Source organism: Mustelus asterias, chromosome 24, assembly GCF_964213995.1.
Source record: "Mustelus asterias chromosome 24, sMusAst1.hap1.1, whole genome shotgun sequence".
Lineage (NCBI taxonomy): Eukaryota > Metazoa > Chordata > Chondrichthyes > Carcharhiniformes > Triakidae > Mustelus > Mustelus asterias.
In genome coordinates, this window is record NC_135824.1 from 1,868,210 (window position 1) to 1,890,994 (window position 22,785).

Genomic DNA, 22,785 nt, shown 5'->3' on the forward strand with positions numbered 1-22,785 from the left:
TCTGTACCATTACTTTTCTGAGCCCAGAATCTGCAGATCTCTCAGACTTATTAATTTAGAAGATTGTCATGCCAGTGACTCGATGGGCCAAATTGCCTCCTTCTGCACTATAAAGATTCTGTGAAGGAATTAAAAAACTATTCCTCTTACAATGGACCTGAGGAACTGTAAGATGGCTGTCAAAGGGTCACCTTTGCAACTTCAGGTAACAAGCTTTCTGGAAAATTCAAAATAGGATTATAATGGGCAAGGTCTCCCTTCAATGTGCATGCCTAAATAGCATTCTTCTGTGGAACTTCACACCTGCCATTGCCAAGACCAGTATCCACCTTCAATTGTATATCAATAGCTTTTGACCATATGACTGAAACTGTCTTTACTATAAAAGACCACCATTCGTCTTCCAGCGTGTATCAATGGCCACTTATCAAGTGATCGAAACTGCACTCTGATATTAAAGTCTTTTTATCCAAAAAAGAGGGGGGCCAGGCAGTCTGCAGAACATCAACAACATCACAGCTGCACAGAAAGGCTGTCATCTTGCTTTTTCAAGAACTCTAAGGACCTCCAAGGCATTGAGTCTTTTAAGAGCCTCCTCCGACCTGTTTTGAACAGCTGTGTTCGCCTGTCAGAAATTGGACCTCCGGCTACAACTACTATCAGGGCTCATCCACACCATCTGTTGAACAGTCTTCACTTCAAAAGGAACCCTGCAGTCGATCAAGGTTTGACCCCAGCCATCTGAACTTGCCTGAATTTTGATTCCGATTTTCGATGCAACATAGAAAGCATTCTTTCTGGTTGTATCACAGCTTGGAATGGCTCCTCCTCTGCCTAAGGCTGCAAGAAACTACAAAGGGTCGTGAACGAAGCCCAGTCCATCACGCAAACCAGCCTCCCATCCATTGACTCTGTCTACACTTCCCGCTGCCTTGGAAAAGCGACCAGCATAATCAAGGACCACATGCACCCCAGACATTCTCTCTTCCACCTTCTTCCGTCAGGAAAAAGATACAAAAGTCTGAGGTCACGTACCAACCGACTCAAGAACAGCTTCTTCTCTGCTGCCATTAGACTTTTGAATGGACCTACCTCGCATTAAGTTGATCTTTCTCTACACCCTAGCTATCATTGTAACACTACATTCTGCACTCTCTCCTTTCCTTCTCTATTTATGGTATGCTTTGTCTGTATAGCGCGCAAGAAACAATATTTTTCACTGTATACTTCTGCATGTGACAGTAATAAATCAAATCCAGATTGGGGAAAACTCCCTCCTTCACTGGACATTCAAAGACATGGGAACTGCTAACTATTCTATTTGGTTTTACTATTTATAGTATTTTATGAAATGTTCTACTATATTTTAAATGTGATCTTTCTGAGCTGTGAGAATAAATGATAATCCCTGTTTGAATCTATGTAAGTCTGCTGCTGGTGACTTTTAAGTTGCTAGCACACTAACAGGAAGGTTTGGGAACACACATCAGCCTTATTAAAATTAAAATTACACTGGTTATGGACAAAAGGGAAACAGAATTGGGGAGCTCCAACTTCTCTCTCCCTTATCCATAATAAGATCCTTTCATGGAATCCACGATTTCCATTAAATAACAGATGATCTGAACACAGAAAAATAAATGAGCCACTGTCTTATTAAAGCACTCAACCAATTCTCAGCATTCTCAGATTTCCCTGAGGACTGGAAAATAAAAGCTGGCTTCCAATTGGACTGGGAACTATGAAGGATTCACGACAATCAAATGCAAGAGGAGCAATTTTCCCTTGCTGAGGTCACTCATATACCCACATCAATGTGGGCATGAAAAAATTAATTCTCCATAAAAGGAGAATATTTTCAATATCATAAGCCAAAGGAGAAATAAATACTTTCCTCATACTACTTTAAAGCCTTAAGCCAAGTTCTGTGCATCATAAAATTTACTAATAGTTGTTTGGTAATACAGAACTTTAGTACTGCTAAAAAAAAGATATTTTGTCCAACCTTTTGCACTGATTAGGACAATCACAAGAATACCAAGGTCAGGAGAAACAACAACTTTATACTGCATCAGAAAAAGAGTGCCGACTGGTTGACAAGTGGACTTTGTCTGGTAGAGGCATTGTCATAGAGAATGTCCAAGTTAATGGTAATTGACAGTTAACTGCCAAGCATTGTTTGAAATTTTAAAGCATTCAGTTTGACTCTGATTGGTCGCTGTCCTAAGGAATGAACCAAAGAATGGCTATCATTTACTTTGTTTAGCTGAAACAGGTGCAACATGTGTACATGTCCTTTCTGTCTGCAAAGAACAGGGGTGTGTGTATTAATACTTGTAGCTTCCAGTACACACAAATGCGAGCTCAACTGATGATCTTAAATTGTTTGTTAGTGTAATTTTTAGCACACTGAGAATTATTTAGCAAATATTATCCAATTACAGAATTATGTCTAATGTTGGACACTGTGTTTTGAGTTTTGTAAGCACTGGCTGCTTGGGTATGATCTGTACTTTGCCTGTTGCAAACAGTGCTGTTTGAAACATGCTGTTTGATACAATCCACCAGTCTTTGGGATGTATGGCCTACATACCTAGCATCACACTGGCACAGGAATTCATATATCACATTACTTAATCACGTGATAGAATGTCTTTGTGGCATCCTGTTAGCAGCGAATACCACTTGTGTTTTTTTCAATTCATTCACAGGATGAAGGCATTGCTCGCTGTGCCAGCATTTATTGCCCATCCCTAATTGTCCTTGAAACGATTGGCTTGCTAGGTCATTTCAGAAGGCAGTTAAGAGTCATCAACATTATTGGATTTCTAGTGCAGTTACAGTACCCACTACGCCACCACCTCCTCAGTAGCTTAATTGTATGAATTTGCGCCATTTTTTTAAGGCAAGGATAGATAAAGTTTTGAACAGTAAAGGAATTAAGGGTTATGGTGAGCAGGCAGGTCATTGGAGTTGAGTCCACGAAAAGATCAGCCATGATCTTATTGAATGGCGGAGCGGGCTCGAGGGGCCAGATGGCCTACTCCTGTTCCTAGTTCTTATGTTCTCGCTTGCCATGCACATTTGATACATCAACAACATCCTGCGGGATAATGGCCAACCTGATCAGATAACTTCACGCAATCCTATGAACAGGCCTGAGAGCTGGTTCATTCCTTAGGACAGTGACTAATCAGAATCAAACTGAATACTTTAAAATTTTCAAACAATGCTTGGCAGTTAACTGTCAATCACCATTAACTTGGACATTCTCTATGACAACGCCTCTACCAGTCAGAGTCCACTTGTCAGATGTGGCTCTGTAAAGTGCCCAGTCTACCTCAGATTATTCTGGAAGAGCAAGGTATCTCAAAACTTTGAGCAACAGGTGAAGCTAGCTGTTTCAGGCTACTACTATGCAGGAGCAACATGAGTGATAGTCTCCACGAGCAGGATACTGCCGCGAAGCCAAAAGGGAGTTCTGTCTATCACACAAATGAGTAATGTGGTAGATGAATTTCTGTGCCAGTCTGATGCTGGGTATGTAGACTGTACATCTGAAAGACTGGCAGATTGTATCAAACAACATGTCCCTTCCACTATTGCAACAGGCAAGGTACAGACCATTCCAACCAACCTGTGTTTGCAAAACTCAAAACATAGGGCAGAACTTTTTGTCACAGAAGCCCCTGGGTGGGCGAATGCCCACCTGGCAGTGCAGGTTGGCGTTGCCAGGTGGGCACTATCCAGCCAAATCCCCAACCACCCAGTGGCCTCAATGGCCTCCGAGCACCCCGGCCATCATGCCTGGTCTCCATTTGTGGAGCCAAGTAGTGATGCCTGTCAGGTTCGCACTACGCCCGAAGGTCGGAAAATCCCGGAAGCAGGGAGAATCCGCCCTCAAATGGACTCAATATATTTAAATACTTATTAAAAATGCTAATCTGGTTCCCACCCTCATGTCCGGGAGTGGTGGAGGTGAACTCACTAAAGCCTCACTGCGACTCTCTGACCTCACTCCTCTCTAACATGGCCTGAGCCGGGCACAACGTGGCCAGAAAAGTGCGGCCATTATGTCAAACAGAACTGTGATTCTGCAATTGGATAACAGTCGATAAATAATCCGCAATGTGGAAGAGGCAAATTTTTCACAATGTCTTTTTTCAGCTTTATAAAATTTACTAGTGATAAAGGAAAGAGAATGTACTCTGAAATTCTTAAGGATATTTTAATGCGATTATGATGAATGAACACTCATTCACAAAATAAAAGCAAACCGTCTTTTCATTCCTGTTCTGATCGCTCAAGTGTGCATTAACAGCAGCTCCTTTCCAATGTTTTTGTTCGGCAGAACAGAATATAGAGAAGTGTGAAGTTATTCACCTTGGTCGTTGAGAATAAAATAACATAATATTTTTTAAAAGATGAGAAACATGCAAGTGTTGCTGTCCAAAGAGATGTAGATGTGCTTGTAAAAGGAAAGCTAGCAGACAGGTGCCAACAGCAAGCAGTCAAGTTTTTTTAAGTTGAAGTTAATTTATTAAGTTTAAGTTTTAAGTTTATTTATTAGTGTCACAAGTAGGCTTACATTAACAGTGCAATGAAGTTACTGTAAGAATCCCCTAGTCGCCACACTCTTGCGCCTGTTTGGGTACACGGAGGGAGAACTTAGCATGGCCAATCCACCTAACCAGCACGTCTTTTGGACTGGGAAGCCAGAGCACCCGGAGGAAACACACGCAGACACGAGGAGAACGTGCAGGCTCTGCACAGGCAGTGACCCAAGCCGGCTGGCCCAGTGAGATAGCAGTGCTAACCACCTTGCCGCCCCACGGAAGTTAGGAAGACATGTTGTCCTTTATTGCAAAGGAATTCACTTACAGCATAAACAAGTCTGGCTGCCATTTTACAGGGTTTTGCTGAGATCGCACCTGGAGCACTGGTGCCGTTTTGGTCTCCTCACTTAAGAAAATATATACCTGCATTGGAGGTGGTAGATTTAAGGTTCTCCCTGGGAAGAGAGGAAATGTCCTATGATGACCTGCTAACTACATTGAGCTTATGTTCTCTGGAATTTAGAAAGATGAGAATCACTTTCACTGAAACCTACAACATTTTGAAGAGGTTTAATAAGATGGAGTTTGACAGATTGTTTCTGCTGGGTGGGGAATCTAGAACATGGGGGCACAGTCTCAGGATAAGGGCGAATCATTTAGGACTGAGGTGAGGAAAGGTTTCTTCACACAGAATTGTGAATATTAGGAATTCTGTACCCCAGAGGGTTGTGAATGCTCCATCAGTGAATATATTTAAGGCTGGGATAGACAGATTTTTGGTCTCTTGGGGAATTAAGGGATCTGGGAATCAGGTGGGAAAATGGAGTTGAAGCCCAAGATTAACCAGTATCATATTGAATGTTGAAGCAGACTTTAGGGGCCGTGTAGTCTATTCCTGCTCCTAACTTTTGTCTCATCCACCAACTAATATCCAAATTTCAGCATGTAACAAATGTTCATGTAAGCACCAATCCCCGATGCAACAATCTCACTTTCTAAACCAAATACGCAAACTTAATGTTCTGGATGATTCATCCTTGTCAAAAAGTTATCCAACCAGATCTTATTATGGGTGCAGAACTTACCAGCTTTGTATGCTATAGTATTGGTCTTGGCCAAGGACTTTTTGTAACACAAGTATACAGCTGATCCCCACTGCAACAGAAAATGAAATACATCACTAAACTGCACAGTAACATTCACCAGAACTGCAACATAGTCACTGTCGAGAATTGCCAAGGTCTGCACAAAAATATATTGGTTTAAACTATTTTTTATTACAATGCAACAAATTTGTAGACAACTTGGAAAAAATATGTTTTCATAGTAATTTGTTATTTAGTGCTCAGGACTTCTGTTGAGCACGTCTAGGTAACCCCACAGCCCACCATCATTCACAAGAGTGTGTTACAGAATATTAATTGCAAATACTGATTCCTATCAAAAGAGTAAACAGTTCAAAAATGTTATTTAATTTAGGAATATATTGCCTTGAAATGCAAAAACTCCCTAAAACACTCAGTTATCACACATGGATTGGATCACAAAGTATCCGCAAGTACATCTTTCGATTGTTTAAAAAAAAACAAGATAAAAGATGTGGGAGCTGGCAATAATTCATTCCCTGAAGGGGAAAACAAACAAAAGAAACTTGATGATGACAGAGTGAAAATAGGAATGTGGACCAGTGCTCAGAAAAGAGGAAGGGGCCCCACTGATGACCCCAATGTTGTAAGCACCATGGCAGCATGGAATTCATATCTTTTATAATGGGCCAAATCCCTCATCATTCGCTCCATGGGGAGCTTCCAAATCGGCTCAATTCTTGGCAAGACCAACAACTCACTTCCACAACTCTGTTGCATTGCCTACACATTCGGGACTAAGAAAAGGTCATTTCACTCTGCAACTTGTGCCTCAAGTATTAATCTTAAAATTACATTTTCTTACCATTTAAGAAAATTTGCCTGCAGTTCTAATTGGTGATACAACACTGACTGAATTATTACAATCTCCTGTTTACCATCTTGTTAAATTACAGGACATCTTTACAATCCGGAATGCCACGGGAGGGCAGGAAGTGTTACACAACTCCAGGTTAAACAAGAGAACAAATGTGAGTTTCAAATACCATTGAATTGTGCAGCTCTGATTCAACAAGTGGCCACCTGCAATTAAACTCCAGACTGTTAGCCGGTATAAAGGTTTGGAAATTAATAACGCCAGTCAATAATTATGCTTCACACTTCATTGGTTTTACTCAGTAATCTTGCTTTAAAGCTCCAATTAAATGAAAATGTGCAACAATTTTTAAGAAGTAATAATTTGCAAAATAGAAGCTGAAAAATGATTCCAACTAAACATACTAATGATTGGAATGTTAATTCTCTAATTCTTTGGGGCAAGTTTTCCAACACACTCTCAGAAATTTGCATTAATGCTGATGTAACAGAACATGTATCGCTTTCCTTCAAAGAAAGTCACCTTTATAACATTTAAAGTTTATTTATTAGTGTCACAAGTAGGCTTACGTTAACACTGCAATGAAGTTACTGTGAAAATCCCCTAGTCGCCACATTCCGGCGCCTGTTCGGGTACACTGAGGGAGAATTTAGCATGGCCAATTCACCTAACCTGCACGTCTTTGGACTGTTGTGGGAGGAAACCGGAGAACCCGGAGGAAACCCACACAGACATGAGGATAATGTGCCGATTCCGCACAGACAGTGACTCAAGCCAGGAATCAAACCCGGGTCCCTGGCACTATGAGGCAGCAGTGCTAACCACTGTGCCAGCAAGCCGCCCCGATTTTATATTAGAGTATAAACATCAGCCTTTGTTTAACAATCTGACATCTTCCTTTTATCAATTACTTGAACGTTGTATTCAAATTTTCTGGCAGTATACTCTAAATACATCACTTCAAACAGCCCCCATCCCAACCATAAAGCCTGACACATTTGATCATCAATATACTTCACCCTATGATTACTTAAACTCAAATGTTTTCACCTGGTTAAATCCAACATGAACAACAAAGTCTGCATTGTTAAGTTTTTCCACAATCCATGTAGACACATGAACATTTCACATGATTTATACTTCACTGAAGTTTGATGAATGACACTGTAGGATTGGCTCAGCTAATGGAATTCTTGCCTCCAAGCCAAAAGTTATATGTTCAAGAATTTTCAGAATTTTATTTGCCTTCAAGGCTGACATTGACTGAAGGTTCCATCTCTCGAATGAGACACAAAATCAAAGCTCCGTATGCATGCTCTCACAACTTAGATGCACAGTAACAAAGGGACCCGACCAATAATACCCCAGCAAAATAAACTCTGTGCAAGAAGCAGTTGATTCCCTCTCAAACAGTTGCTGAACTTCAAAGTAATTTGTTTGAGAGGAGCTACAAGGTATTGTTGAGAGCTGTGATTCAAACCGAGCTTCCTCTTCCATGTAGAGAAACCGCTAACATCGCTTGTAATGTGTTGAATTAATCCAATTAGGGATTTTCAAACTGCAGTTCAATTGATCCTTGGAGATGGTCAAGCGAATCCCAGAGGAGTTGAGGTCATCACCTCTCTATTTTGCCTTATTGAGATAGGTATTTTCCAATGACAGCACTGTTTTACCACGGGCCAGCTGTCATGATCTTTCAAAAGTTATGTCAATGTTTTCAAATGGAATTCATACAGAGAAGGCTGGAAACTACTGAACTATGTAGCTCAATGAAACAAAATTCTGCTTATGATCTGACAGCCATTAGAGAGACTTGGTTACAAGATGACAAAGGCTGGAACCTGAATATTCAACGGTACATAACTAGTTTCTTGAAAGTTTCCATCAAATTAGAAATTAACGAATGTAACTCTCTGTTCAAGGAGGGATACAGAAAGCAGGCCAATTAGCTTACCACGTCATAGGGAAAATGCAGGAATCTATTATTAAGGAGGTTATAGCAGGGCACTTAAAAAATCTCAATGCATTTAGGCAGAGTCAACATGGTTTTTTGAAAGAGAAATCGCGTTTGATTAATTTAATGGAATTCTCTGAGGAGGTAACAAGCAACATGGATTAAGGGAAACTTGTGGGTGTGCTGCACTTAGATTTCCAGAAATTATTTGACAAGTTGCCACATTAAAAGTTACTACACAAAATAAGAATTCATGATGTAGGGCTAACATATTAGCATGGCTAGGCGATTGGTTCGCTAACAGGAAACCGTGTTGGCAGAAATGGGTGATTTTTGGGTCAGCAAGATGTCACAAGCAGAATGCCACAGGGATCATTGCTGGGGCCTCAACTACTTACAATCTACATTAATGACTTAGGTGACAGTGCAAATGCAAATACAAAGATAGGTAGAAAAATAAGTTGTGAAGAGGATACAAGGGGTTTGGGAAAATATGAAGTTGCCCACTTCAGTAGGAAGAATAAAAAAGCAGCATATTATTTAAGTGGGGAGAAATTCCAGGATTCTGAGGTACAGAGGGATCTGGGTGCCCTGGTCCATGAATCACAAAAAGTTGGTTGGCAGATACAGCAACTGATTAAGGCGGCACATGAAATGTTGAACATGATTGCAAGGGGAATTAAATATTAAGATAGGGATGCTTTGCTACAGTTGGATAGGGTACTAGTGAGACAATGGGAGGATCTTGAGCCCACTCCTGTCATCCGCAGGAATGGCAGCGGGCTGCAGTAAGAGAAGGTTTACAGAGCATTGGTGAGACCACATCTCAGTTTCGGTCTCTTCATTTAAGGAAGGATGTAAATGCGTTGGAGACAATCAGAAGCGGTTTACAAGATGCCTGGAATGAGCAGATTGTCTTAAGAGGAAAGGTTAGCCAGATTGGGCTTGTTTCCACTAGAGTTTAGCAGAGTGAAGGCTGATGCGATTAAGTCAATAAGATTCTGAATGGGCTTGACAAGGTGGATGTGGAAAGGAGTTTCCTCTTGTCAGTGAGTCCAGTGTTTTAAATTAGGGGTTGCCCTTAAAGGACAGAGATGTGGAGAACTCTTTTCCCCTCGGAGGGTTATGCGACTTTTGAACTCTTCCTCAGAAGGCAATGAAGGCAGGGTCATTGAATATTTTTCAGGTGGAGTTAGTTAGATCCTTATTAGGCAAGGAATCAAAGGTTATCGGGGTTAGATGGGGATGTAGAGCTTGAAACACAAACAGATCAGCCATGATCTTAGTGAATGGTGGAGCAGGCTCAAAGGGCCAAATGCCCTACTTCTGCTCCTATTTCGTATGTCCATACGTTTGCTTGAATGAGTCTGCGGAATCCTCTTCCCCAGAGCAATGGAGGCAGGGTAATTGAATATTCTTAAGAGCGAGTTAAATAGTTTTAATCGACAAGGGAATCAGAGAGCATGAGGGTAGGAAAAAAAGTGGAGTTGAGGCCGCAATCACAACAGCTGTAATCTTATTGAATGGTGGAGCAGGCACGAGGGACCAAATGGCCAACACCACATGCATGTTAAAGAAGGGAGAAAATTCTATCCTTCTAAGATTACTCAGCATTGCTGTACCAATGTAAAAAGTGTAAAGCTTTTAAACTGAATAACAAAAATAATAATTCGCTCAAAATTTCACAAAGAATATCAATACACCATATTTGTATATGGTTCCTATATATCATAACTTTGTTCTGACACAAGCACTCTGAGCTCAAGTTCATATCAGAAATAGTATTCTAATTGAGGCCATTATGCTGCAAGGAGGATATAAGACAAAACTGTTATATAATGTAATCTTTTACAATGAGTAATCTATATAGTACTTTTACCCAATAGTTTCATTATCCTGGCTTAAAAGTTACCTGAACGTAGATCGTTGAACTTACCATGCTGCTGTTTAGGTTTTTGTCCACTCTGCAGAAAGTGTGTGGTGGAGTCTCTCCCTTACTTGGAATAATTATACAAATATCAGTCACGGCCAGGGAATTCTGGGCTATGTTTTCTGGTGCTCGACGGTACGTTATGTAGATTCGTTGAGATGAAGTCCCACCGCTGATATTAGCAGGTCGGCCATAAGGCGTGGTTTGAATGATCTGACATCCATGCTTTAGCCTCTCTTTCCATTCATACAAAACACTAGAAAGCAATACAAGTTCATTAGCTGCTGTAAAAGTCCTACAGTTAACTAATCACATTCACACTGGACTGATTCGGTTTCATCAGGTAGGCTTCACACAATTGTTGCTTGGAATAAAATATGATGCATCTAAGAATACAGAAAATTAGTTGCTTTGTCAACATTATCACAAACCCAATAGACTGCCCAACCTAACGCATGCTAGAACTTGCATTTATAATCAGTAAATGGAGAATTTTGGTATTCGATGAATATTGGCTATTAACTTTTCAAAGAATATTATACTAATCAAAGAAGTCACAGTTTAATACATTAATTCCAGCTTTCGGAACCAGATTTTGTAATTGTGACAATCTACTTACAAGCTATAAATGCTTGGGAATGCTCTTCTAACTGCACATTAGTATCTAAATAATAATGAACAGGGTTGAACGTGTGGGTGTGTGCGTCTGTATCAGGAGCTTTTAATGTTTTTTTGGTAACAATTATGAGCAGAATGTGAATGTTTATTAAAAAAAGGTTAGTAAAACTTCAAATGTTCATGACACTGTCTCTTACTGATGGCTTTGAATTATATTCCCCGTAAGATAACATCTCCAAATTATTTTAGATTACAAATCTAAATAGTATTCAGATCTGAAACTCACATCAGGCTGGACAGAGTTATAGAGAGGATGGTTAAAATTCTGAAGTCAATCTTCTGACTATACATTCAAATATAATCAAATACCAGACAGTCTAAACCAAATTCCAACTCCTAACCACTATGTCCACACTGTATCATTAAATGTAGTAACATATCCCCAGGTGCTTTAGAGGTAAAGATAAGTGGTAGTAGAAGACCTGGGTTAAAGAGGCATATTTCAGGAAGCTGTTGATGGTGGATGGTGGCATTTACGAGGATTTGAAACAGAATTTGAATGTGGGGCCAAGGTATCTGCCATCAAATGGGAGGATGTAAAAGAAAGCAAGTGGCAAGAGCAGACAGTGTGAGCAGTTATACAGTGCTCAAAGAGCGGCAGATATTGGGAGGGCTTAGACTGGGGGAGATTAGAAATCAAAAAGAGGACCTTGAATTCAGTGGGTAGGAATTAGTATGAGTTGTACCCATTTTGTTTACTATAAAACAGCCTGGGACAGCCTGCAGCTGTAACAAGACTCAACAAGTTCAATAATATCCAGGGCACAGCAGTAAGGGTTGAAGAGTTCAAGGAGAAGGTTCACCAACATACTCTCAGGGCAATAACTGCCAGTCTTGCCAGCATTGCTCACAAATACATAAAACAAAAAACAGATAGCAAACGTTTCTACAAATATATAAAACGAAAAAAAGTGGCTAAAGTAAACATTGCTCCTTTAGAGGATGAGAAGGGGGATGTAATAACTGGAAATGAGAAAATGGCTGAGGCATTGAACAGGTATTTTGTGTCGGTCTTCACAGTGGAAGACACAAATAACATGTCAAAAATTGATGACAGGAAGGCTATGGCAGGTGAGGACCAAGAAACTATCATTATCACGAACGAGGTTGTGTTGGGCAAGTTAATGGGGTTAAAGGTAGACAAGTCTCCTGGTCCTGATGGAATGCATCCCAGGGTACTAAAAGAGATGGCGGGAGAAACAGCAAATGCACCAGTGGTAATTTACCAAAATTCGCTGGACTCTGGGGTGGTTCCTGCAGATTGGAAAGCAGCAAATGTGACGCCATTGTTTAAAAAAAGGAGGTAGACAAAAGGCGGGTAACTATAGGCCGGTTAGCTTAACTTCTGTAGTAGGGAAAATGCTTGAAACTATCATCAAGGAAGAAATAGCGAGACATCTGGATATAAATTGTCGCATTGGTAAGACGCAGCATGGATTCATGAAGGGAAGGTCATGTTCGACTAATTTGGCAGAATTCTTTGAGAACATTACATGTGCAGTGAACAATGGGGAACCCGTGGATGTGGTGTATCTGGATTTCCAGAAGGCATTTGACAAGGTGCCGCACCAAAGACTGCTCCGTAAGATAAACGTGCACTGTGTTACGGGTAATATATTAGCATGGATAGAGGATTAAAGAACAAAGAACAGTACAGCACAGGAAACAGGCCCTTCGGCCCTCCAAGCCTGTGCCGTTCCTTGGTCCGACTAGACCAATCGTTTGTATCCCTCCATTCCCAGGCTGCTCATGTGACTATCCAGGTAAGTCTTAAACGATGTCAGCGTGTCTGCCTCCACCACCCTACTTGGCAGCGCATTCCAGGCCCCACCACCCTCTGTGTAAAAAACATCCCTCAAATGTCTGAGTTATACTTCGCCCCTCGTGATCGTCACTTCTGATCTGGGAAAAAGCTTCCCACCGTTCACCCCATCTATCCTCTTCATAATCTTGTACACCTCTATTAGATCTCCCCTCATTCCCCGTCTTTCCAGGGAGAACAACCCCAGTTTACCCAATCTCTCCTCATAGCTAAGACCCTCCATACCAGGCAACATCCTGGTAAACCTTCTCTGCACTCTCTCTAACGCCTCCACGAACTTCTGGTCGTGCGGCGATGCAGTACTCCAAATGTGGCCTAACCAGCGTTCTATACAGCTGCATTGGTTAACTAACAGAAAGCAAAGAGTGGGGGGGTAAATGGGTGTTTTTCTGGTTGGCGATCAGTGATTAGTGGTGTGCCTCAGGGATCAGTGTTGGGACCAATTGTTTACGATTTAAATAGATGATTTGGAGTTGGGGACCAAGTGTAGTGTGTCAAAATTCGCAGATGACACTAAGACGAGTGGTAGAGCAAAGTGTGCAGAGGATGCTGAAAGTCTGCAAAGGGATATAGATAGGCTAAGTGAGTGGGCGAGGGTCTGGCAGATGGAGTACAATGTTGGTAAATGTGAGGTCATCCATTTTGGTAGGAATAACAGCAAAATGGACTATTATTTAAATGGTAAAAAATTGCAGCATGCTGCTGTGCAGAGGGACCTGGGTGTCCTTGTGCAAGAACCACAAGGAGTTGGTTTGCAGGTGCAGCAGGTAATGAAGGCGGCAAATGGAATTTTGTCCTTTGTTGCTAGGGGAATAGAGTTTAAAAACAGCAAGGTTATGTTGCAGCTGTATAAGATGCTGGTGAGGCCACACCTGGAGTACTGTGTACAGTTTTGGTCTCCTTACTTGAGAAAGGATATACTGGCACTGGAGGGGGTGCAGAGGAGATTCACAAAGTTGATTCTGGAGTTGAGAGGGTTGGCTTATGAGGAGAGACTGAGTAGACTGAGCTACACTCATTGGAATTCGGAAGAATGAGGGGAGGTCTTATAGAAACATATAAGATTATGAAGGGAATAGAGAAGATAGAAGCAGGGAAGTTGTTTCCACTGGCGGGTGAAACTAGAACTAGGGGGCATATCCTCAAAATAAGGGGAAGCAGATTTAGGAGTTGAGGAAGAACTTCTTCACACAAAGGGTTGTGAATCTGTGGAATTCCCTGCCCAGTGAAGCAGTTGAGGCTACCTCATTGAATGTTTTTAAGGCAAGGAAAGATACATTTTTGAACAGTAAAGGAATTAAGGGTTATGGTGAGCGGGCAGGTAAGTGGAGCTGAGTCCACGAAAAGATCAGCCATGATCTTATTGAGTGGCGGAGCAGGCTCGAGGGGCCAGATGGCCTACTCCTGCTCCTAGTTCTTATGTTCTTATTCAGAAAACAAAAAATCCAAGTGACTGAAGCAAAGCTTCATCTTACTTCACACCATATAATCTTTGCATTATATCATTTAATAGGAAACTTTAAGGACATTGAAACCTAAAGTTAATTATAATTAATTGTACAGTTTCCTTGTGGTTTAAATACACCAAACTGAAATATTGTCTAGGATGGATGGTCCATTTCATGTCGTGATGTTAGAAGTATTCATGTATCAGCTGCACATGGAATGACCTGGTATCTTTGCAACATTAAATGTCTGTGCACTTAACAGGTGCACAATTACTCTCTGAGTCATCAAGGCATCTAGCTCTGGTCTTGTTTGAAAGTGAAACATCTCTACATCGACCCTATCAAATCTTTCATAATTTAAAAGCCCGTCAGGTCACCCACTCTTCTAGTGGAAAGTCCCAGCATGTTTAATCCTTCCTAATAGCGGAGCCGAGAGATCATATGTGTCACTCTCGCATATTCTTTTTATGAGACCAGAAATGTGAATAGTACATCAAGAATATGTCAACCGAGTTTCTGTACAACTTTAGTAGCCTGTTCTTAATATGTGGCTGCAGCGTTGTCCTTTGGCTGAAACTTTTGTTTTGCTTTAATTCTACTGCCTGTGTCTTGGGAGCTCTCTCCTGAATTCAATTCATTCTGTAACTGGGCTATGAGAGGGCACAGATTTAAGGTCACTGGCGAAACAGGCAATGATGACATGAGGAAAAGCTTTTCTTGCAGCGAGTGGTTAGGATATGGAATGTGCTGCCTGAGAGTGTGGTGGAGGCAGATTCAAGAGAAAATTGAATTATTATCCAAAAAGGAAGAATGTGCAGGGTGATAAGGAGAAGGTGGGGGAATGGCGCTAGGTGAATTGCTTCGACAGAGAGCCAGCTCAGACATGACGGCCTGAATGGCCTCCTTCTGTGCTGTAACCATTTTGTAATTCTGTGAATCCCAGTGTGTATGGCTGGCTGTGACATAACCACAAGTAACAATTCTATGTAATTACACTATGAATTTACCACTTGAGTAAATATTTTAATCAGGTTTTAGAAGTATACATAGACCTGATATTGAACATAACATTTTTCTATGGCAAAGAAAGTTACATATTACTCTGCAGTACATAACCTGGACTGGTGTTAACTTCTATGAACTTTCAGAGTTACATACCCAAGGTCGGTCAGAGGTGGCTTATCTCTACCTCTTTTGTAGCAAAGCAAAATCTGTGGACCCATCAAGCTTCCATTATTGAGATCAGCCGATAATCCAGACTGAGTGGCTTCCAGACACACATACCCTTGGGGAACTTCTTCACCCAACGATTTCACAATGATAGCCAAATCTGTGATAGGTGCTTTCGGTTTAGCTACTTTGTGGCAGCTGTCATTAAACTGTATTTCCTCTTCAAGTGGCTTTGATGCGTTAGTCATGCCTGCCACCACAAAATAGTCAGCAACACGTGGGCTTTCCATCATGGCTGATCACCTGGAATGCAAGAAGAACATCAAGATCGTGCAAACACCATTCTGCCAATGTAGGCTCACAACCTGAGTGTCGCTTGAAGATTGTTTCCCATCCCAAAACCCCCAGATAAACATCTTTCTTTTTACATCCCATCTGAAAACTGAAAACGTTGGCTCATGTTGGGTACCCCAAGTGCCAGTCATCATTTGAAACCTCACCATTTAACCATATTTCATATGCGAATGTAGTTAGTGAATACCAAACCAAACCACACAGATAAGGGGCAAGGAACTGTGATAAAAGATTAAATAAATTAATAAATATATACCTAACTAAATGGAGCACACTCAATGAGTTGAATGGCCTACTTCTGTTCTGATGACATCCACACACAGGCCCATCTCATAAGGTCACCTGACACTGATTTAGTTGGATAGAGTTAACTCAGGCCGATTTCTTTTTCTCTCCTTAGCTGAGGCAGTGTGCCACCAATACTTGGTGTAGAGAGGACATGAAGGAGACTGGGAACAGGAGAGCGGTTAGAGAATTGGAAAGGAAATAAGGTTAAGAAAAGGGAGGAGAGGATGAGAAAGAAGGGGAGGTGAATTTTGAAAATACAAGAGCACAATAATTAGGGAAACGAGGAAGCAGTAGGCCATTTGGTCTCTCGAATCTTCTTCGCCATTCAATAAGATCATGGCTGATGTGATTGTAGTTTCAACTCCACTTTCCTGTCCTTCCCCTCCCCAATAATCCTAGACTCACATAACCTCCCAGATGCAGTTCCCTGCATGCCGACCTATAAGAATTAACCTAACCCCAATGTAGTTTCCTACGTTGGAGTCCCAATTAATGGGCCTCAGCAACATCAGGTGGAAGGTACACTGGAAGAGGTGAGTGCTGCCGAGACAGATAGGAAAGTGCATGGGTGCCTCAACATGGCAGCATTCTTGGCTGCCTGCGTTGAAGTCCTACATAAAGAGGCCCAAAGTCAGTTGGACTATCGAGTGGATGAGAATCCCCTCTGCAGGATGAATTTTGGAAGTGATTGTAGCATTCCATCCCCGAGGCCCCATCACTGATTTTGATTTTAAAAAATTTGATTTATTATTGTCACATGTATTAGTGCGCAGTGAAAAGTATTGTTTCTTGCGTGCTATACAAACAAGCGTACCATTCATAGAGAAGGACAGGACAGAGTGCAGAATGTAGTGTTACAGTCATAGCTAGGGTGCAGAGAAAGATCAACTTAATGCGAGGTAAGTCCATTCAAAAGTCTGATGGCAGCAGGGAAGAAGCTGTTCTTGAGTTGGTTGGTACATGACCTCAGACTTTCGTATCTTTTTCCCAATGGAAGAAGGTGGAAGAGAGAATGTCCGGGGTGCATGGGGGTCCTTAATTATGCTGGCTGCTTTCCTGAGGCAGCGGGAAGTTTGATTTCATTTATTATTGTCACATGTATTAACATGCAGTGAAAAATATTGTTTTTTGCGTGCTATACAAAGCATACCGTTCATAGAGAAGGAACTGGAGCTTTGAACCACCAACAATGACATCCAGCCTGTCACTGGAGACCTCCTTGATTTATTTATTTATAATTGGTCCTCCAGTTGCCTGAAGCAACTGTTACCGGTCATTCTATTAGACAAAAACAAGATGAGATTGCAAATTCGTACTGCATAATTATTCTGATTTTTAAAAAATTGAATTCAATTGGTGCTCTAAAAATAATCTGGTGAATTCCATGAGAGAGGCTTCCCACTTCTGAATCCTGATACTGATGACAAATAAGATCACAAGTTGGGTGCGTGAGGAAGGGATGCATCAAGCAAGCAGGGGAATAGTGTGAAGGAAAGTAGCTGCCTAAATCACACTAAAAGCCAAGCTCTCTGCTTGCAATTCTAGCCTTGCTATGGCTTCGTCATTATATTTTTAACACAGTTTTGAAATCTCTAAAATGAATATGTGACTTACACTTGCAGGCTGCATTTGCAAAGGCGATTTCACACATTCAGAACGCAACTTTGACAACTTATACTTTTATAGGCAGCAGCTGTTGGGTTCTTATGAATGTTGGGGTTGCTTTGTGTTCCAACCACCATGATAACTCCAAAATCAGATACCAGTGATGCTATTCATGTGATCTAGCCATTTTTAAGCATGTAAACTCTTCCAGTAGTCCAATTTGAAGCCATATTGCTTATTTATTTAATTTGGTTTTATTGAGAAGCTGAAGTGAAGATCTTTGGGCTATAGTGCAGGATCTCAGCAAGCCTGAAATGAATGACAAAATATGAGATATATCTATAAGACCATAAGACATAGAAGCAGAATTAGGCCACTCAGCCCATCGCGTCTGCTCCGCCATTCAATCATGGCTGATATTTTTCTCATCCCCATTCTCCTGCCTTTTCCCCATAACCCCTGATCCCCTTATTAATCAAGAATCTATCTATCTTGGTCTTAAAGACACTCAATGACCTGGCCTCCACAGCCTTCTGTGGCAAAGAATGTCACAGATTCACCACTCCCTGGCTGAAGAAATTCCTCCTCACCTTTGTTTTAAAGGATTGTCCCCTCTGGTTCTAGTTTTTCCTACTAGTGGAAACATCCTCTCCACGTCAACTCTATCCAGGACTCGCAGTATCCTGTAAGTTTCAAGAAGATTTCCCCCTCATTTGAAGGAAGGAAGACCAGAGCCAGAGTGTCAGACCAGACCGAAGGACCAGACTATGCAGAGGACTACAGAGACCAGCGCACAGATAAAGGCCAATATCTGCCAGGTTACTTGCCAGTCACGCAAAAGTTAAGTCAAGGTCTAGTATTGGACTTGAACATTAGTATTTCTGTAAGATAACTTATTGTTGGTTGGGTGGGTGATTATTGATTGTGTACTTAAAATAAATATTGGTGTACTAACAAGAAGTCTACTCGCAATTTTTTGTCCACTACATAAGGGTTAAAACAGACTGTGCAGCAGGCACAACACTCCCGAATAACTCTCAAAAACTATTGCCATTCCACTGTCTTCCTTGCTAGGCTCCCTTTCCAATCAACTCTGGCCAGCTCCTCCCTCATGTCTTTGTAGTTACCTTTATTTAATTGTAATACCGTTACATCTGACTCCAGCTTCTCCCTCTCAAACTGCAGGGTAAATTCTATCATATTGTGGTCACTGCTCCCTAAGGGTTCCTTCACCTTAAGTTCTCTAAGCTGCCTCATTACACATCACCAAATCCAGAATTGCCTGTTCCCTAGAAGGCTGTGTCACAAACTGCTCCAAAAAAAATCTTAGACATTCCACAAATTCCTTTTCTTGGGATCCATTATCTACCTGATTTTCCCAGTCCACCTGCATATTGAAGTTCCCCATGATTATTGTAATATTGCCTTTTTTATATGCCTTTTCTATCTCCCGATTCATTTTCTGCCCCACATCCTGACTACTGCCAGGGGGCCTGTACATGATTCCCATCAGGGTCTTTTACCTTTGGGATTCCTCAACTCTACCCACCGAGATTCTGTGCCTTCTGATCCTGTATCGCTTCTTGCAATCGATTTAACTTCATTCTTTACTAACAATGCAGCCCCACCCGCTTTGTCCATCTGCCTGTCCTTTCCATAGGACACATATCCTTGGATATTTAGATCCCAGCCCTGATCCCCTTGCAGCCATGTCTCTGTGATTCTTTGTTCTTTGTTCTTTATGCCCACAACATCAAAGAACAAAGAACAAAGAAAATTACAGCACAGGAACAGGTCCTTAGGCCCTCTAAGCCTGCACCGATCATGCTGCCCAACTTAACTAAAACCCCCTACCCTTCCAGGGAACATATCGCTCCATTCCCATCCTATTTATGTATTTGTCAAGACGTCCTTTAAAAGTCATTACCGTATCTGCTTCCACTACCTCCCCCGGCAGTGAGTTCCAGGCACTCACCACTCTCTGTGTAAAAATCCTGCCTCATACATCTCTTTTAAACCTTGCCCCTCGCACTTTAAATCTATGCTCCCTAGTGATTGACTCTTCGCCCCCTGGGAAAAAGCTTCTGACTATCCACTCTGCCCGTGCCTCTCATAATCTTGTAGTCTTCTATCAGGTCACCCCTCAACCTCCATTGTTCCAGTGAGAACAAACCAAGTTTCTCCAACCTCTCCTCATAGCTAATGCCCTCCATACCAGGCAACATCCTGGTAAATCTTTTCTGTACCCGCTCCAAAGCCTCCACATCCTTCTGGTAGTGTGGCGACCAGAATTGAACACTATATTCCAAGTACGGCCGAACTAAGGTTCTATAAAGCTGCAACATGACTTGCCAATTTTTAAACTCAATGCCCCAGCCGATGAAGGCAAGCATTCCGTATGCCTTCTTGACTACCTTCTCCACCTGCGTTGCCACTTTCAGTGGCAACTGGTCATACCGGCCAATTTCAATGTGCGCAACAAGCTCATTTACCTTGTTCCGTGTACTGCACGCATTTAGGTCCAACACCCTCAGTACCGCATTGACCACCTCCCTTCTCATACTTGTCATCTTTTTTGCTCTGCCTGAGGTTAGATTCCTGCCACCTTCTACACTCTCTTCCATTCCGTGGTCTTGAAACTTTACTAACCTCTCCAGAGTCCTGGGCTCCTTTGAAGTTGTTGTGATTAGGTGACACCAAGCTTGGGTTTAAAAATGACAAAGATTGTATGAGGGGAGAAAAGACTAAGGGAGCTCCACAGTTTTGAAGTCTTGGAAGAATAGGTGGAGCAGGAAAAAGTGCATGCAGTTTCCATTTCAATATATTGGAGATAAATTCAGAAAATTGGCTTTGCAGCTTTAAAGGAACAAGACAGAAAAGCTCAGAGCAGAACTGCCAGTAATAGTTTTAATAACTGAGATAGGAAATGTTGAGCAAACAAAAGCATTTTACTGTATATTCCATGTTTAATTGTAAGATTTGTAATTAGCGTTGTGCATCATGCAAAATTAACATTACACTTTTGAGTGCCGCAGCTAAAGCAGAAGATTATCGTAACACCATTTTACCGGCATCAGTTCACCAATTCTCCCATCGGTTCAAATAGCAGAATAAGCATTTCACCCCACAGCACATGGGTGGATTGGAACGTACTAAGAACACTACAGTTACAATGCGATCACTTCAGAGTTCCCAGAAAAATACTTTACACTAACTACAGACTAAATTCAATGGCAGCAAGTTACAAATCAAACAAATAACCTCAGGTTCAGGAGTTTGTGCACACAGGCTGTTAACTGTTTCTTTCATTTTTTGTTAAGAATCTAACAAATTGCTGACTATATAAAACTATACAATCTCAATGAAAGTCTTGTTCTACTTTAGTAAGGCCAATAGCACTGGAAATACATTTAATTGAAATGAAGGACAAACTGCCCTTGGTGTACATTGAAACAGGTGCAAGACAGTTGCATGTAATGGTGTTTATATAGCCATCCCCATAATAAACCCGTTACAAATTGTTCCAGAAAGCAGTTACATAAAAAAGGTCACTCACTCTAACATGTTACTTATATACAATTACACTATCAACATCCTGGGGGTTACCATTGACCAGAAATTGCAATGGACCAGCCATATAAATACTGCGGCTACAAGAAGGTCAGAAGCTGGGAATTCTGTGACGGGAATCTCACTTTCTGACTCTCCAAACCCTATGATGTGGAGATGCCGGCGTTGGACTGGGGTAAACACAGTAAGAGTTTTAACAACACCAGGTTAAAGTCCAACAGGTTTATTTGGTAGCAAATGCCATTAGCTTTCGGAGCTCCGAATGCTAATGGCATTTGCTACCAAATAAACCTGTTGGACTTTAACCTGGTGTTGTTAAAACTCTTACTCTCCAAAGCCTATCCAGCATCTGCAAGACTCAAGTCAGGAGTGCGAATGAATACTCTTCACTTGCCTGGATGACACGATCCAGAACAAATCAGCCTGCTTGATTGGCACCCCATTCACCTCCTTGAACACTAATTCTCTCCGCCACCAATGCAAAGTGACAGCCCGTGTGTACCATCTACAGGATGTACAGAAGCAACTCGCCAAGGCTCCTTAGACATAACTTTCCAAACTCGCAACCTCTACCACCTAGAAGGACACGGGCAACTGCGAGTTCCTTTCCAAGTCACTCACCATCCTAACTTGGAAATATATCACTGTTCTTTCACTGTCGCTGGGTAAAAATCCTGGAATTCCCTCCATAATAGCACTGTGGGTGTACCTAGACCACATGGACTGCAGCAGTTCAAGATGGCAGCTCACCACCCATATCATGTGAAATAATTTTTTTTAAATTCACTGCTAGAGACAAAACCATTAGCTTTAATCCAAACTTCCAGTGTATCCTTCACTTCAATTAAACGTACTTCTAGTGTTGCTGGTCTTACTAAAATAGAACAAGGCTTTCATTCAGATCGTACAGCAGTCATTAACCACTTGATGTAACAATTCTCTGACAAAGCAAAAGGACACAGGCCAAAATTTTAAAAAACTATTGCAGTGGATTTATCCCTATTTATGATAAACAGATTGTTTCTTCTGTAATTAATGATTTACTGGCAATATTGTGTTATAGAATCATAGAATCTTACGATGCAGAAGGAGGCCATTTGGCCCATCGAGTCTGCGCTGACCACAATCCCACCCAGGCCCAATCCCCATAACCCCATGCATTTACCCTAGCTAGTCCCCCTGACACCAAGGGGCAATTTAGCATGGCCAATCCATCTAACCCACACATCTTTGGACTGTGGGAGGCAACTGGGGCACTCGGAGGAATCACACGTAGACACGGGGAGAAGGTGCAAACTCCACACAGACAGTGACCCAAGCCGGGAGTCGAGCCCGGGTCCCTGGCGCTGAGAGGCAGCAGTGCTAACCACTGTGACGCCCACCGTGCCACCATATTGGTAAGCAACTTTGAAGTGCAAGATTAAACACTGGTTAATTCTCCTATTTTC

The 22,785-nt window shown here is 41.6% G+C and overlaps 1 protein-coding gene across 3 annotated transcripts in view; it reads right to left on the minus strand.

The window, feature by feature from the left end:
• Positions 1-22,785, minus strand: part of dennd4a (DENN/MADD domain containing 4A) — a 159,574-nt gene that overhangs the window by 92,852 nt on the left and 43,937 nt on the right. For all 3 annotated transcript variants that reach the window (XM_078241160.1, XM_078241159.1, XM_078241158.1), the window contains exons 2-4: positions 15,509-15,823; positions 10,409-10,658; positions 5,642-5,711 (exon numbers count right to left, since the gene is read on the minus strand). In XM_078241160.1, the coding sequence (XP_078097286.1) occupies positions 5,642-5,711; positions 10,409-10,658; positions 15,509-15,813 (625 nt within the window). In that variant the 5' untranslated portion in view covers positions 15,814-15,823. The remainder of the gene's footprint in view (positions 1-5,641; positions 5,712-10,408; positions 10,659-15,508; positions 15,824-22,785) is intronic.